This window comes from Solea solea, chromosome 20 (genome assembly GCF_958295425.1).
Source record: "Solea solea chromosome 20, fSolSol10.1, whole genome shotgun sequence".
In the NCBI taxonomy this organism is placed as follows: Eukaryota; Metazoa; Chordata; class Actinopteri; order Pleuronectiformes; family Soleidae; genus Solea; species Solea solea.
This window is the reverse complement of record NC_081153.1, coordinates 3099447-3114425: the sequence shown is the minus strand read 5'-3', so window position 1 is coordinate 3114425 and position 14979 is coordinate 3099447. Positions and strand designations below refer to the sequence as shown.

Sequence of the window (14979 nt, the reverse complement as noted above, 5' to 3'; positions counted from 1 at the left end):
CGTTGCCGTAACGATTTAATCCAAGCTAAAGGAGCTAGCGGTCTTCTAGGGGCTCTGCTAGCTTGGTGTTGGTAACACTTTTATATATCTCGATTTATTTATCTGTAAAATGCTTTGTTGTATAAAACATTTCAGTTTAAATGGAAATCTAAAAAACTCTACATGTGATGTGGGAACAAGTGGGTTTGCACACGCACACACACACACACACACACACACACACACACGTACTTCCCTTTTAATCACCTGAACATTTGATTTCTCTCGTGCTCTGTATGAACTATAAACGGACCAAACACGGTGTGATGTCATTCCCACGATGCACAGCACTCAGCACTGTGTGAGCACGGAAACTCAGACACAGGCACTTAATGAGACAGTAAGAGGAATAGTTTTAGTTCTAATAATAACTTAATAATCACTTCATTAAAGCGAGCTCCATTTCATTCACATCTTTAAAGGTAAAGATCCGCACGACAACAAAGGAGGACGAAGTAAGAACAAGAGAGCTGACACTCGTACTCTGCTGTATTCTCACGTACCTAAATGACTGTAAATCATTGCTGAATGTCTTATCGGTCGAGAGTGAAACGGGTTGAAAGAAAAGAAGGACATCAATCAGGGCTCCGTTATGTTCTATGGCTCAGTCCTAAAAGTCAAAAAAAAAAAGAGAGATTTCCTACCTGTCTCCTCCTCCCTCAACTGCATCCTCCCCTTCTTCTCCCACGTCTATGCTCACATGTTCCTTCACTAGTTTCAGTTCAACTCTTCCCTCCCTCCCTCCCTCCCTCCCTCTGCATCTCCACCCATCCCTCTCTACTTCTGCACGTCACACTGCAGCAGTAGGACGATGGAGGGGTCAGACTTGGCCGCTTCTTTGAACTCCTCCAGGGTGATCTCGTCGTTGTGGTCCTTGTCCATTTTGGAGAAGATCTTGTCCACGCGCTGCTGTGGGGTCAGGCCGTCCTCGTTCATACGCATCATGATCACCGTGCCCACCATCTTGTAGATAGCCTGAGGAGGAAAGACATGGGAAGGAGAAGGAAAAGGTTAATATTTTTTTAAAAAAGTCAACCTTTTTTTCCTGGATAAGACACAAACCCACCTCTATGATCTCAAGCATCTCCATGCGCGTGATCTTCCCGTCCCCGTCCAGGTCGTACATGTTGAAGGCCCAGTTGAGCTTCTGCTCGAAGCTTCCCCTGGACGTGATGGACAGGGCACAGATGAACTCCCTGAAGTCGATGGTGCCGTCGCCGTTCTTGTCAAACGTCCGGAATGCATGCTGCGCGAACTTGGAGGCGTCGCCGTACGGGAAGAACTGAGGTGTGAGGAAGTGACGGAGACAAAAAAGGCAGTGTTAATTATGAGGCATATTGGCAATCTGTCCAGTTAAAGCAAAACACTTGTTTCTGCCTTCATCTAAATGACTTCATCATTAAAAGTCAAGATCTTTGATCTTTGTTTTCAAAGACAGATTCTGACTTGATTTGACTGATTCAAGGTGAACAGGAATTTAATTACATGACTGACTAAACACAACAGCTGAGAACAGAGTGAAACTTTTACCACAGATCGAACTAAAGTAAATCTTACTACTGAGTAATCTTTCAAGAATAAAGTCATAAGATTATGAGAATAAAGTTGTGATTATTATTCAAGATGAAGTTTAACGTGAAGTTACATTTTGATTTTGGGCTTCACTTATAAAAAAATACTTCATATTTTTGTCACATCAGTACATTATCTTTAGCATCAGGAGAAAGAAACTGAGTTTGTTTGGAAGAGAGAATCACAAACACACACTCAGAGGAAATCATCTCTTTTGTGGAGGAGAAGGAAATGGCTGCAAGGACAACGCTGGTTACATCTGTGTGCTGCAGATAATTATAAAAAAATCTACTTTATTGTGGTAGAATTATGACTTTATTCTTGTATTATGACTTTTTTAATATTACGACTATTCTAGAAATCTAAAAATAAACGTTCTCTTCAGTTTGGCTCTAATATGCCGTCGTACAATCTTTACATCACCTTCCAAAGTTTCACTTCCCTGATCTATATGCAAATGACCCTTGAACGTATGAAACTACACACAGTATCAGGCCAGAGGAAGTTCCAGGCTTTATCTCAGGTGTTTGTCATCTCTAAGCACAGGCTCACACATACATGGTTCACGTGGCCATATTGTTTTGGAAGTGTGAACGCACATGTGTCCTGGACCATAGATGGATAAATCTGTGGCGCCACACCACAACACAACACAACACAACACAACACAACACAACATCAACATTGACCGCCACGTAATGATTTTCCTGTCGCTAATGGGCAAATGTCATGTCACTGAAGCCCAGTGTACAGTGGCATTGATTCACTGTTTGGACGGTGCATGTTGGTGTGACACACACATTAATGTCATGTTTGAAAAGGGCCGTTAGTAAACATGGAAAAGCATGTGGTCACATTCAACGTTATAATCGTTTTGGATTTTTCATTAGTGTTAGTTTTAATTCAATTTTAGAGCTGTTTTTATTAGTTTTAGTTTTTTTGTAAATGCTTAGTTTTACTTCAGTTTTAGTTTTAATGTTTAGTTTTTTGTAATGTTCAGGTTTTTTTTGCCAGGTACAAGACTCAAAGTTTCCGTTATGTCGTTAGTTTTCGTTAACGATAATAACCGCGGTCATATTCAGATGCATTTATACAATCTACCCAAGTCAGATGTTAATGACAAGTCTAAACGGGGTCTTTGTCAAACGAAGCTCAGGCAGCTATTTAGACTTTTTCTACGTAAATAGCTGGTATACAGTGTTCTGCTCTAGTTTAAACTTTGTTTATGCAAAAGTTTCCCTACAACGCAACATGTGTCTTCTAATCCCTCAAGAAATAAACAAACACACAAGCCTCAGAGACACTTTTAACTCTTGTACATCAATGACAAATCTATGCCCCACGCAGTAGACTATATATATATATATACATATATATATATATATATATATATATATATATATATATATATATGTATATATATATATATAAATATTATGTAAGAATAGGGACATTAAATAAAATCAATGTGTGCCAAATTGTAGCCATTGACTATTTCACATATGTTGCACCCAGTACAAAACAAATAAAACTTGATAAGAAAAAAGTGCATATGTACAAACGTGTAACATATCACATTTGTACTTTGCTCCATCTTTACAGCTGTGTCGGATGAATAAAAATGGGGAAAGTTGAGTTTAAAAATGTCTTCATAACTCAGCTGTTTTCTCTGGGTTCTCCTCCCACCGTCCAAAAATATGCAAATCTGGCAAATTGGACACTCTACATTGACCGTGGGTGTGTGAGTGGATGTTTGTTTGTCTCTATGTGTGTCCCTGACTCCGCCTTTTGCCCTATGTCAGCTGGGATTGGCACCAGTGCCCCCCTGTGACCCTCATGTGGAGGATAAAGTGGAGCGTGAACCCAGTCGTAATCGAAGGCTATGACTTCTTTTCCCTGCCACCGCACCCTCACCTTAACATAGAGCTGCTGAAACTCCTCCAGGTTGAGGATGCCAGAGGGGCAGTCTTTGAGGAAACCCTTGTACCACTGCTTGAGCTCTGCCTCGTTGAATTCCGTGCTCTTGGTCAGGTCGTCCAGGACCTCTGGGGCCAGTTTGCTGTTGTGTTTGCCCATAATGCTTTCACTCTCTCTCTGGGGAGCCGGAGAGGCAGGGACTGGTGAGAGACAGAGAGAGACAAGGATATGCACACAGGCGATGACGTGCGAGACAAAACAACAGCAACAGTAAATCCCACATGTTGTGTTTGCAACAGTGTGGGTTTACCTGCGTCGATGCACCTGTAGTGGAAGCTCGATGATCGATACATGGCTTTGTGAGGTATGCTGTCATTTCCCTCTGTTTTCTTCCCTTGATCTTGATCTTTCACACCAAAATGAGTGTGGATTGTGATGTTACATCGATAAATGTTTTATAATCGAATCGTGAGGCACCTAAAGATCCTAGTAGTCACCCCTCGTAGTCTTTGCATACCAGAAAGGACGGGCTACTGTATTATTTTACCATTTACTATTGTACTATTGTACTATACACTAACCAACATAGTAGATTCCTCAGATAAACTGTGTGTTGCAGACTGGACCTTTAACAGTTAACATTCACCATGATCACCTTGTGTGAGGAAATACAAAAGGCCCCTGACATCATTGCTGCTATTCTGGCCGTACAAAAGGCCCTTTACTCTGGCCTCTCACCGCACACATGTATACACATGCCTGAGGGCCACTGCAGTGACTCCATGACACCATCCGTCGCTGACTCATATCTCCCGTCTAACGGCGTTCACACTTTGACACCATTGTACGGCCGACGAGGCTAAGCGTCTACAAATCCTCCCTCTCGGTTGTGTGAAGAGTGCACAGTTTAATGGTGAGCGAGAACCACACATGGTTTGGACTGTCTTTGACATGTGGAGAGGTTTGTCATGATCCTCCGCCGTCCTGTTACCACAGCTTATGTGAAACGTCTTTGGTTTGATTGTGAGAAGTTTTTAGCCTCTTTATAATAAAACAAAGCAGAAGGTTTCATTGATAAAAGAGAAGTGTTGAGCTTTGTTATCACTTGAGCCACTGATACTGCATTATTTTGCCCCCTTTTTCCCCAGATTATTATTATTATTATTATTATTATTATTATTATTATTAACAACCCTAACCCTTGGCTCTGATTGTTTGGAAAATGTGTTAAAACACATGATGAAGTGCCAAAAGGGACGCATTACATCGCCAGCAGAGGGCGCCTGTCGGCGACCAGATTCCAATTTTAGCATTTGAAGTTATTCTCTTTGTTGACGTTGACATGTTGAGTTCCTGTAAAAAGAATAAGAAACGTGTTTTGCTTGACCAGCACCTGAAAAGTTCAGGTAGACCTCAGTTTTCCGGTTCGATTGCAAGCACTAACGTTATCAGGATGTGGAGATTTCAACAAAAATGCCCCAAAAAAAGGGTTGTCGACTATAGCTTTGAAATATCTATATTTGGTTCCAGTGAATTGATGATAGAATCACATGACTGAGAATGAAGATATACGGATATTTTGTGCCACCCCTACTGTACAATATGATTTTTTAACCCGGTGGTAAAACAAGTTTTAATTGTCCATTAACACTGCAACTGTTAAATAATCAATTTCCACAGTATTTAAAATGTGCAATGACATGCATTCATGGCATCTGACAAATTCTCCACATCCATGTACTGACGCCGAAGAGCATTTGCATTTGCACAGACACACACAGTCTCACAAGGTTAACTGCGTCTGGATGGATACAGACAGACAGACAGACAGACAGACAGACAGACACTGCCACAGAACAGCAGTGAAGACAACGACAACATCGCTGGTTCATGCGTATATTTTTTCCACTGCAGGAGAAGGTCAGCTTCAAACACTAAAAAAAGCGGAAATCTCAAGCTGCAGCCACTTGGAATGAAGGTTTAACTATCGCTCAAATCATTGACGATGTCTCTGTAAATCACTGACTGTATCAACAAACACTTTATTGTGGTTAAACACAGAATTGCCCCCTGACAGAGGCAGATGAGAGTGTATCGCTCTGTCAGGAAAGCCAATGTAAGCAAACACAGAGGAAACTTATCGATGCTGTTCATGCCAACACAAGAAAGAAAAGAAAACCAGGAGGTTTGTTCTAATTGTTCCCAGGTCACACAACTGTCTTCCTGTCAGCTCATCGGACTATAAAGCAGAAATCTGTTGGGGGGGTGGGGGGGGGGGGGTATTGGGGGTTATCTCCAGATAACCCTGGCTGTTTCTTTATCTGGGATTACGCTGCCTTTCAGAGAAAATAAGTCAGATCTCGGGGGAACCAAAGAGACGTTCTATGACATTTTCTCATTACCGCAGCCTCAGAGAAGGCGGTGCTTCTTTGAGCACATGCTCACGGATACTGTGACGAGGTAAATGTCAATTTAGTGCGTGTGTGTGTGTGTTTGTGTGTGTGCAGCGCACAAAAGATATATTTGTTGTGGTAAAAGAAACAAAAAGGTCTCATCACAGACTGTTGCTGTGAGGCAACATAGTTTTGTCCTATGTATATATATGTATGTGTGAGAAAACAATCTGTAACCATGGTAACAGTACTTGGTTTAGGACATGGTAACACAAACTCAGTGCAGCTTGCTCCTTAAAATAACAAATAACAATCCATATCCTGCTTTGGTTTAGCTACTGAAGAGAGGCCACAGAATCAAAAACTGCTAAAGAGTCTGGAATACTTTCTGTTAGATAATAATAATTGACATTATAATCTCTTGACAAACCACCAAAGATCTAATCCCAGGAGAAACACACGTCCAGATTTGCTCTGTACATGTAAAGATTCTGAATGACACCACTGTCAATTCCTGCTCTGCAAATCCCCACAAAGGATCAGCTGTGTGTCCAGTAACACACTGTCATACACAACAATGTCTTTAACGATCTGCTCACACCAACACAACAGCAGCAGCAGCAACAGCAGCAACAGCAGCAGCAGCAGCAGCAGCAGCAGCAGTAGCAGCAGCAGTAGCAGCAGCACTCAGAAACAAAATCACTCACCAACACTCCAGCTTCAACCTGGTATATATATAGGTTTTATCTGACGTCCCTGGTCATATACAGACAACCATACAGTGACATGAAAATGATTTATGGTGGGAGGGAGATACAAAGATGGGAATAAAAGCTTAACCCTAACAGAAGTGAGAGGGAGGCTGAGTCAATCTGGATTCACACGTCTGGAAGAAGACAGCGCAACAGTAACACATAAGAGTGGAAGGGAGATGAAGATGGAGGCAGACGAGAGAGAGAGAGAGAGACTTTAACACATGTTCATTCCAGCTGTCAGACTGACAGTAATCACAGAGTCTAATCTGAGTTATAAATGCATGAGAGACTGAGGATAATCCATCTGATTGAATAAACCTGTGTAGTTATAGGGCCACCTGTTTGCATGTAACTGTGAAAGCATGACTTCTGTAGTGTATAAGTTCAAACTGTTTATATGTATCAGCTCTGCGAATATGTTACTGTAATTGAGCAGGTTTTTTGTGTACTTGTACTTTTTAAAGTAAGTTTTAAAATGTGTAATTGTACTGTAATAGAACGTTTTTTGTAGGACTATGCTTTGCTATGTTTTAATTCACATCCCTGACTGAATTTAAAAAATATAAGAAAATAAGTAATGAGGGCAGGTGAACGATGAGGACAGGTGAACAACGAGGATAGGTGAATGATGAGGACAGGTGAACGATGAGGACAGGTGAACGATGAGGATAGGTGAACGATGAGGACAGGTGAACGATGAGGACAGGTGAACAACGAGGATAGGTGAACGATGAGGACAGGTGAGCGATGAGTACAGGTGAATGAGGAGCAAAGTTGAGCGATGACGACAGGTGAATGATGAGGACAGGTGAGTGATGACGACAGGTGAATGAGGAGGAAAGGTCAATGATGAGGACAGGTGAGCGATGACGACAGGTGAATGATGAGGACAGGTGAGCGATGACGACAGGTGAATGATGAAGACAGGTGAATGATGAGGACAGGTGAGCGATGACGACAGGTGAATGATGAGGACAGGTGAGCGATGACGACAGGTGAATGACGAGGACAGGTGAGTGATGACGACAGGTGAATGAGGAGGAAAGGTGAATGATGAGGACAGGTGAGCTATGAGGACAGGTGAACGATGAGGACAGGTAAATTGGTGTTAATTAAGGTCCCTGAATGAGTGACTAAGTTAAAACATGTGTGACCTTTGACCCATGTTGACTGACAGATAATGTATTTACATATTTTATTTTGTCAGCACTTTTCATTTGTAAACTTTTGCCTTATTTGTGTGAGATTTGTGTTCCCTTGTGCTTTTTGCACAACACAACAAAGAACCTCAACATTGTTAAAAAAGTAACTGAGTAACTTTTACTCTGAGTACATTTTTAGACCAGTACTTTTACTTGTACTTAAGTAAAGGTACCACTATAAAGAAAAAATGAAGCTGTCGTTTTACTACCTCCAGTTTTTCCACATCATGGTGTTTGAAGGTCACATGATACGTGATTATTGGCTGATCTGTCGTCACTAATTAACCTGCCTGCTTACACTTATTATCTGAGTCTGTTGCTCCCACCGTGCACAGAGCTCTAAAAAAATCATTGTTTTCATTCTGGGCACACACACACACACACACACACACACACACACACACACACGCAGCACAAGTGTTATACACACAGTCTGTCCTTTGTTACACAGTCATGAGTCGCTCGGGGGGGATTAATGTGTTGGTGTCCCTGTGACTGAAAATGATTACCTGGCAAAAGCTGTAATTGAATTGGAGAGAGAGCAAAAGAGGGAGGAGGCGGTTTCCTGCAGAGGAGCGACACACTTCCTGTCACTGTGCGTGTGCATGCGTGTTCCTCGTTTCTGAATCTGTGGTTAAAGATAGTGGTGAGATATAAAATGTGATCAGGTTAGATGGGGTGATGGTTTTGTTTAGGATGTGTGTGTGTGTGTGTGTGTGAACAGAGCAGAGACTGACTGACTGACATGTGAATGATACAAAAACGTACTCCACAGAAACCCATCAAACCATAAAAGCGAGAACAATATGTCCGTTGTCTTGACAACAGTTGTCTGGCTTGCTGCCACACAGCCGTCCAGCAGAGGAGGATTTTTGGCCAATTCAAACAATCCTTCTGCCAACTGGACCTGAGTGGAGGCTTTATTAATAATCTACACACTGGACAGACACTCTTCCTCAGTGTTTGTATTTACTGAAAACAAAATACTGAAGCCGCTCATTTTATTGCAGTAGCTGTTGTGTCGGTAACAGTTGTAGTAGCTTTGATTTAAATGAAATATTGAGATTGTGAATCAGTATCAGATCTACATATTATTTCAATTTACGTGCATCTCTCTGGTGACTGGCGCGGGGAAGGATGCATCACTATAGAAACACAGCTCACCTCAGTGCAGCTCCTGTGACTCTAATTTAAGACCAGGCAGCATGTCGAGCCTGGGGAGAAACACAAGGGACACAACGGCGGTGTACGTGTGTGCCCTTATGAATGTGGCTGTCTCTCTCTCTGCTAACCTTTACCTGCCGTTCCTACAAAACAACACTACTTATGTTGGTCGTAGTCTTCCATTTACTGTCACATTTATATATATAAACAGGTCTGAGTGCTGCCCTTGTTTTTGTTGTGCAGCTGATCAGACCTGCACAGACATGTACGACACTGTTCCAGCAACACCTCAGACCTCGTGGAGAGTTGTTTTGGTGATTCAACGTCGTATTGAACTGTCATTTTCTTATGAAAAGAAGCGCAGGAAGTATTCAGAGCAGATAATATTCACCATATTGTTTGATTTCTTTTCAATGGCACTGACTTATCGTTTACTCCTCTACCTATATGCGACACACGGTGTCGGAAATGTATTATTTGTATGTGCAGAGGGACGCGTGATGGATTAAGTCAGGGGTTCTGGAGCCATTTATGTTCCCCTCTCTCCACCCAAATAAAATGAATCAGGAGCCTCAAAAAACCCCTTTGACCCATGAAATTAAGATAAGGTTTTTTACACAGATGTACTATTTCCAAAATAATCATGTCCCAAACTGTTGACATGTCATTGCTGTTTATAGCCAAAACTACTACTTTGAAATAAAACACAGAGTTATGTACACGTAGACCTCGTTCTTCCATTGTTTGTGGAAATGAATGAAAAATTAAAAGTGACCTCACTTTGAAATAAATAAAGTAAGATTTGGATTTGGATTTGAGAAAACCTGCCGGACATAAACAGTAAATGTAAAAGTATGTGGAGCCAAAGATGGATGTGATCTCTAAATAAGGTGTGAAAACAACAGAAAAATAAATGTTTTTATTATTATTATTATTCAAAGCTACAAGGAGCCACTGCTGAAGGGCTGAAGAGCCACACCTGGGTCCAGAGCCACAGGTTGCAGACCCCTGGATTATGTGATTATGAAGGTAAAAGGCAATCACAGTGCAGGGTGGATATATACAGTATATATGTAAGTGTATCCATCTGTCCATGTATTCTTTATCTATACTCCTCATCCCTCAAGGATCCTGAGTGTTTGGCTCTGAATGGCACATAAATGATGTTTTACTTTGGACAGTATATAGTATAGTATACACTAAAGTATTATTTACTTCATTACTCAGGTGAACTTAACAGTTGACTTCAAGAGATTGAAGTAAAAAAAAAAAGTCTGTTAAATGTAATGACACAAACCATTGATTGTTTGTATGCAGAGTAAATTAAATGAAGGATAAAGTCCCTCCTCCATTCTTTAACCCACTTATCCTGAGCAGGGTCATCAGAGACAGGCAGGATATACCTTCACACTCTAACACCCCTGACCAGGCCACACCTTCACCTTCACATTCACACCTTATATGGACCAGTTTACCTGCAGCAGGCATGTGGAGGAGATTCACACACATGTACTTGCGTGTGTGTGTGTGTGTGTGGGTAGTACAGTATATATACAAAAACACACTCTGGAGACACTCGATGCTTCCTGGTAACACTGTCGCCTCAGAGGACTGAAGATTCATGTGAAAGACTAAAGAAAGTCTGTGTGTGTGTGTGTGCGCGCGTGTGTGTGCAGCTCAAACTTGGATTTTCACTTTAACGTGTTAGCAGCTTTTGTTGTGAAACCCACGCTGCATAATTTAAAGTAAAATGAGCAAAACCAAACAATAAGAGTAATTCAGCAGACTCTAACATGTGTGGACGTGAGTGTGAGAGATGAGTGTAGGGTTCCCGACATAAAACTGTTATATGCAACAATAATAATATAGAATAGCAGAGAACGTGAACTGAAGTGGATTTAATGCACAGTGCACCGTCTTCTGTTTCCTGCCTTAATAACCCTTTAAAACCGAGCATGTCACTGTGCATCACTGTAGTTGTAATGCAATGATTTACACTTTGCTTTCGCGAAGAAAAAAAATCCAACGGTCTCTGAAAGCGGAGACGTCGCACGTCAAAGCCGACATGTGGTTGTTGTTTCAGGAGGACAGTGAATAAATAAATGTTATTGTTAATGTGTTTTATATACTGTTCAAATTTCAAATATAACACGCAAAATCTGGTGTTTGTGTACAACTGCAGTGCTTTTCTAAATAAACATTATTATTCATATCATAAATGAGGTGTTATTAGGACCAGGTTTTTGTCTCTATATGAGGACTACTGTACTGAGAAGGTCAGCGTTTATGCCAGGAACTGTCCTAACAAACACAACTGACACACATATCATAAATAATAATAATCCAACGTCAATATCCCTCTGTAACAAAGCAATGGATGAATCAATCAGGCACTCACACACACACACACACACACACGTGTTTTATATATGCACACGTGTGTGTGTGTGTGTGTGTGTGTGTGAGTGTGTCGCAGGCTCATTCATCTGTTGCTGTCAGAAAAGTGAGAAAAAAAAAAAAAAAGGGCCAGAAAAACAAACACACACACACACACACACACACACGCGCACAGACAGGAAATTGTAGCATCACACGTTGCTCCGTGCTGATGTTATTGTTCTCCACACACTGTGGATCTTTCCAGAGGAGGAAGTATTATAGTATTATAATCATGTTTTCAGTCAGCTGTTGTGTAGAACTAGCGCCGCTCTATCCTGAACGTGCCAAAATCCAGACTGAAAACCCGGGGCAGTGATCAGGCCTTCTGCCCCCAAACTAACAGAACCATAAGAACTGAGTTACCCATGGAAATGATCCCTGAACATTTTAAATCACTTCAGGATAAGAATAGTCAATCTGGACACTTCTATCTAGATTTGTGCCATTTTACTATATTATTTTACTTTATTTATTTATTTATTTAACTACAGTAAGAGCAACAGTTGTTTGACTTTAACAACACTGCGCCACCAACTGGACAGAAAAGGTGTTTTGCTATATTGGAGAACGCACCGACACAGGTGTGCTTCAGATTCAATTTGGGCATCTGCAGCTTCATCATCATCATCAGACAGCTGAAAAAAAAGGTTACTAAAATGAGTAAAAATTGGTTTAGTAAAAATGAGTAAAATTGACTCCAAAGATGACCAAATTTAGGAAGAAAATTGTAGAATCGACCCCAAAGATTATTGAATATAGTAAAAATTAGTCAAATTAGCAAAATGAGTTGGTTTAGTAACAATGAACCAACAAATAAGGCCAATAATATGCATAAGCTCCACGTGGGCCACCATGGAAATGGAACATACGACCCAGGACTTTGGGTCTTCTTCAAGACGTGTCAGGAGGCTACTACTACTGATTAAATAACATTTAGAGTATTGTTACATGGTGTGACTTGCACTATATAGAATATTGCAAAAATATATAGTATTATCATCATTGTGGGCCTTTAATTGTATGATACTTTTTACAAAAGTACACTATGTTTTGAATATTTTTGTTCTTTTATCTTCAAATAAAACGTGCACATAGTTCTGGTCACATGACATCCTGTGCTTACATGATATTTACTTTTGTTTCATTTCTTTCTTGAGCCGATATATCGGCTCTGATGATTTTATAGTTTTAATAGTTACACAATCTAATAATAATAATGAGAGAATTTCTTTCTAATCTAATTGTTTTTGTGAGATATTTTTGTATAATTTGAAAAAAAAAAGAAGTGGCTATGGAAAGAGTTGCTATTTGTGGCTGGGTAATAGCTCCCTCAGTGGATGCTTGAGGGCGCAGCACTTGAGACAGTCGTACTCTTGAGAACTGTAAACAATCTGGTGTAAAAGTGCGGCTGTGGAAGGAAATAAAAGCAGCGACACATCAACTGTTTCTTTTTTCTGTCTAATTAAAACCCCATGGTTGCAATTATCATTAGTGCAGCTGATTATCTGTATTAAGCCAACATGTACTTAGTTTAAAAAAGAAACAGCAGCAGCAGCCACTGGTTGTGTCACCAGCTGTCTGTGATGCAATAACACATTATGTGAACACATGTAAACACACTGGAATCCGGCGTCATCACACTCACACACACACACACACACACACAGACACAAGCGGCCTCCTCTCTTTACTCACACAGTGTGACGTGAGCACTGCGCCTGTGGGCGAGCGTCACATCAACTATTGATGGGAACACACTTGTTGCACAAAGTAGACGTTCAGAAGCATTTATTGTCCAGAGGGTTCAGTCTGTCCTTTGTCATATCCTGTTTGTTTGCTCCATGCAGATGTAAGACACAGCTGGACTGCAACACGCTGCCGGGGTTGTTGAAGGAAAATCAATCCATGGAGTCACAACACAGTCATAGTGTGCTATTAACTCTGTCATACAGAGGTCATTTAATGGGGATAACATCATTTCCTGCCATTTAATATTGTCCTAATAAGGAAACATGTTGTTTTTTAAAGTAATGTGCAGGTAATGTAACATAATATTACAAAACTATTATCACTAATACTGACTTATTGATTATTAGTGATGCAGGAAATGGAGAAAATGGTGATCACTGGCTCCCAAAACCCTCAAAAATAACCAATGTGTTTGTCAAAATCAGGTTTAACCGAGTTCAGTTTCAGTCTAGTTCAAGGCAATTGATTTAGTAACCGATTAATCACTGCAGCACTATTTCTGTTCAAGCTTTCATTTCTCTGCAGACAGAGCATGAAGGACACTCTCAGCCCTGCAGCTGCATTATCATCATTCTCATCAGTCTCATACAGAACAGCAGCGACTGGTTCCAGGTTCAATTACCTCTGCAGGCAGCGCTGAGTGTCCTTGAGCAAGACACTGCTCTGTACTGCTCTGAGTACTGAGTACAACAACGAGCCTTGACTTCAGTGATTCATTCACAACACTTCACAGGCTTCACTTCCCTCAAAGAATATGAACACATTATTCCCGTGACGTCAGTCGCCACTCATGTCACATTTGATACATGTTTACCAAACACCTGCACACGGTTACAAAAACAAACACTAAAGTCCTTCACTTACCGACTGCTGTTTGTGTAAGAGAAGCGGACTCCCTTTTTTATATTTATATCTTCAAAATAAAAGTCTTCTCTGCTTCCTCCAGCTCTTCTTCTTCTTCTTCTTCTTCTTCTTCTTCTTCTTCTTCTCCTCTGTGTAATGTTTCTTTGTATTTATTTTGTGCTCCGCCAGATGAAAACAGCCTCCGCGGTAAGTCTGCTCGCTCTGAGAGAAAATGAATGAAACCGCTGCGTCTCCCCTGCCAACACATTTGCATGAGGCCCGCCTCCCCCGCGCGCCCGTTAGCTGCGGCTCCTGGTCACGTGAGTGTCAAGAGAGAGAGAGAGAGAGAGAGAGAGAGAGAGAGAGAGATTATGGTATTGTGAAAGAAAGAGGAAAGTCAAATCAGGGCAACCACAACAAGACGGAGAGACCATCCGCTGTCAACATGACGACATGACGTCACTGTGATCGTTTATTACTGTTACATTAAAATGAACATGTCATTACATCAGTATTCAGTAGTCATAGTTACTATATTACATAAGTACTCTGTCATAGTTACTATATTACATAAGTACTCTGTAGTCATAGTTACTGTTATTACATCAGTACTCAGTAGTCGTAGTTACTATATTACATAAGTACTCTGTCATAGTTACTATCATTACATCAGTACTCAGTAGTCATAGTTTCTATCAATACATCAGTACTCAGTAGTCATAGTTACTATCATTACATCAGTACTCAATAGTCATAGTTACTGTGATTACATCAGTACTCAGTAGTCATAGTTACTATATTACAAAGTACTCTGTCATAGTTACTATTATTACACAAGTACTCAGTAGTCATAGTTACTGTTATTACATCAGTACTCAGTAGTCATAGTTACTATATTACACAAGT

General features: G+C 40.7%; 1 protein-coding gene across 1 annotated transcript; it reads right to left on the bottom strand.

The window, feature by feature from the left end:
- Window positions 1–792: 792 nt before the first annotated feature.
- LOC131447262 (visinin-like protein 1) lies at window positions 793–14343 on the bottom strand. The gene is made up of 4 exons (XM_058618911.1): window positions 14095–14343; window positions 3526–3728; window positions 1106–1321; window positions 793–1014 (listed from the first exon to the last, which is right to left on the bottom strand). Exons 2-4 carry the CDS (start codon window positions 3685–3687, stop codon window positions 817–819), a joined length of 576 nt encoding a protein of 191 aa, XP_058474894.1. The 5' UTR covers window positions 3688–3728; window positions 14095–14343; the 3' UTR covers window positions 793–816.
- Window positions 14344–14979: the final 636 nt, after the last annotated feature.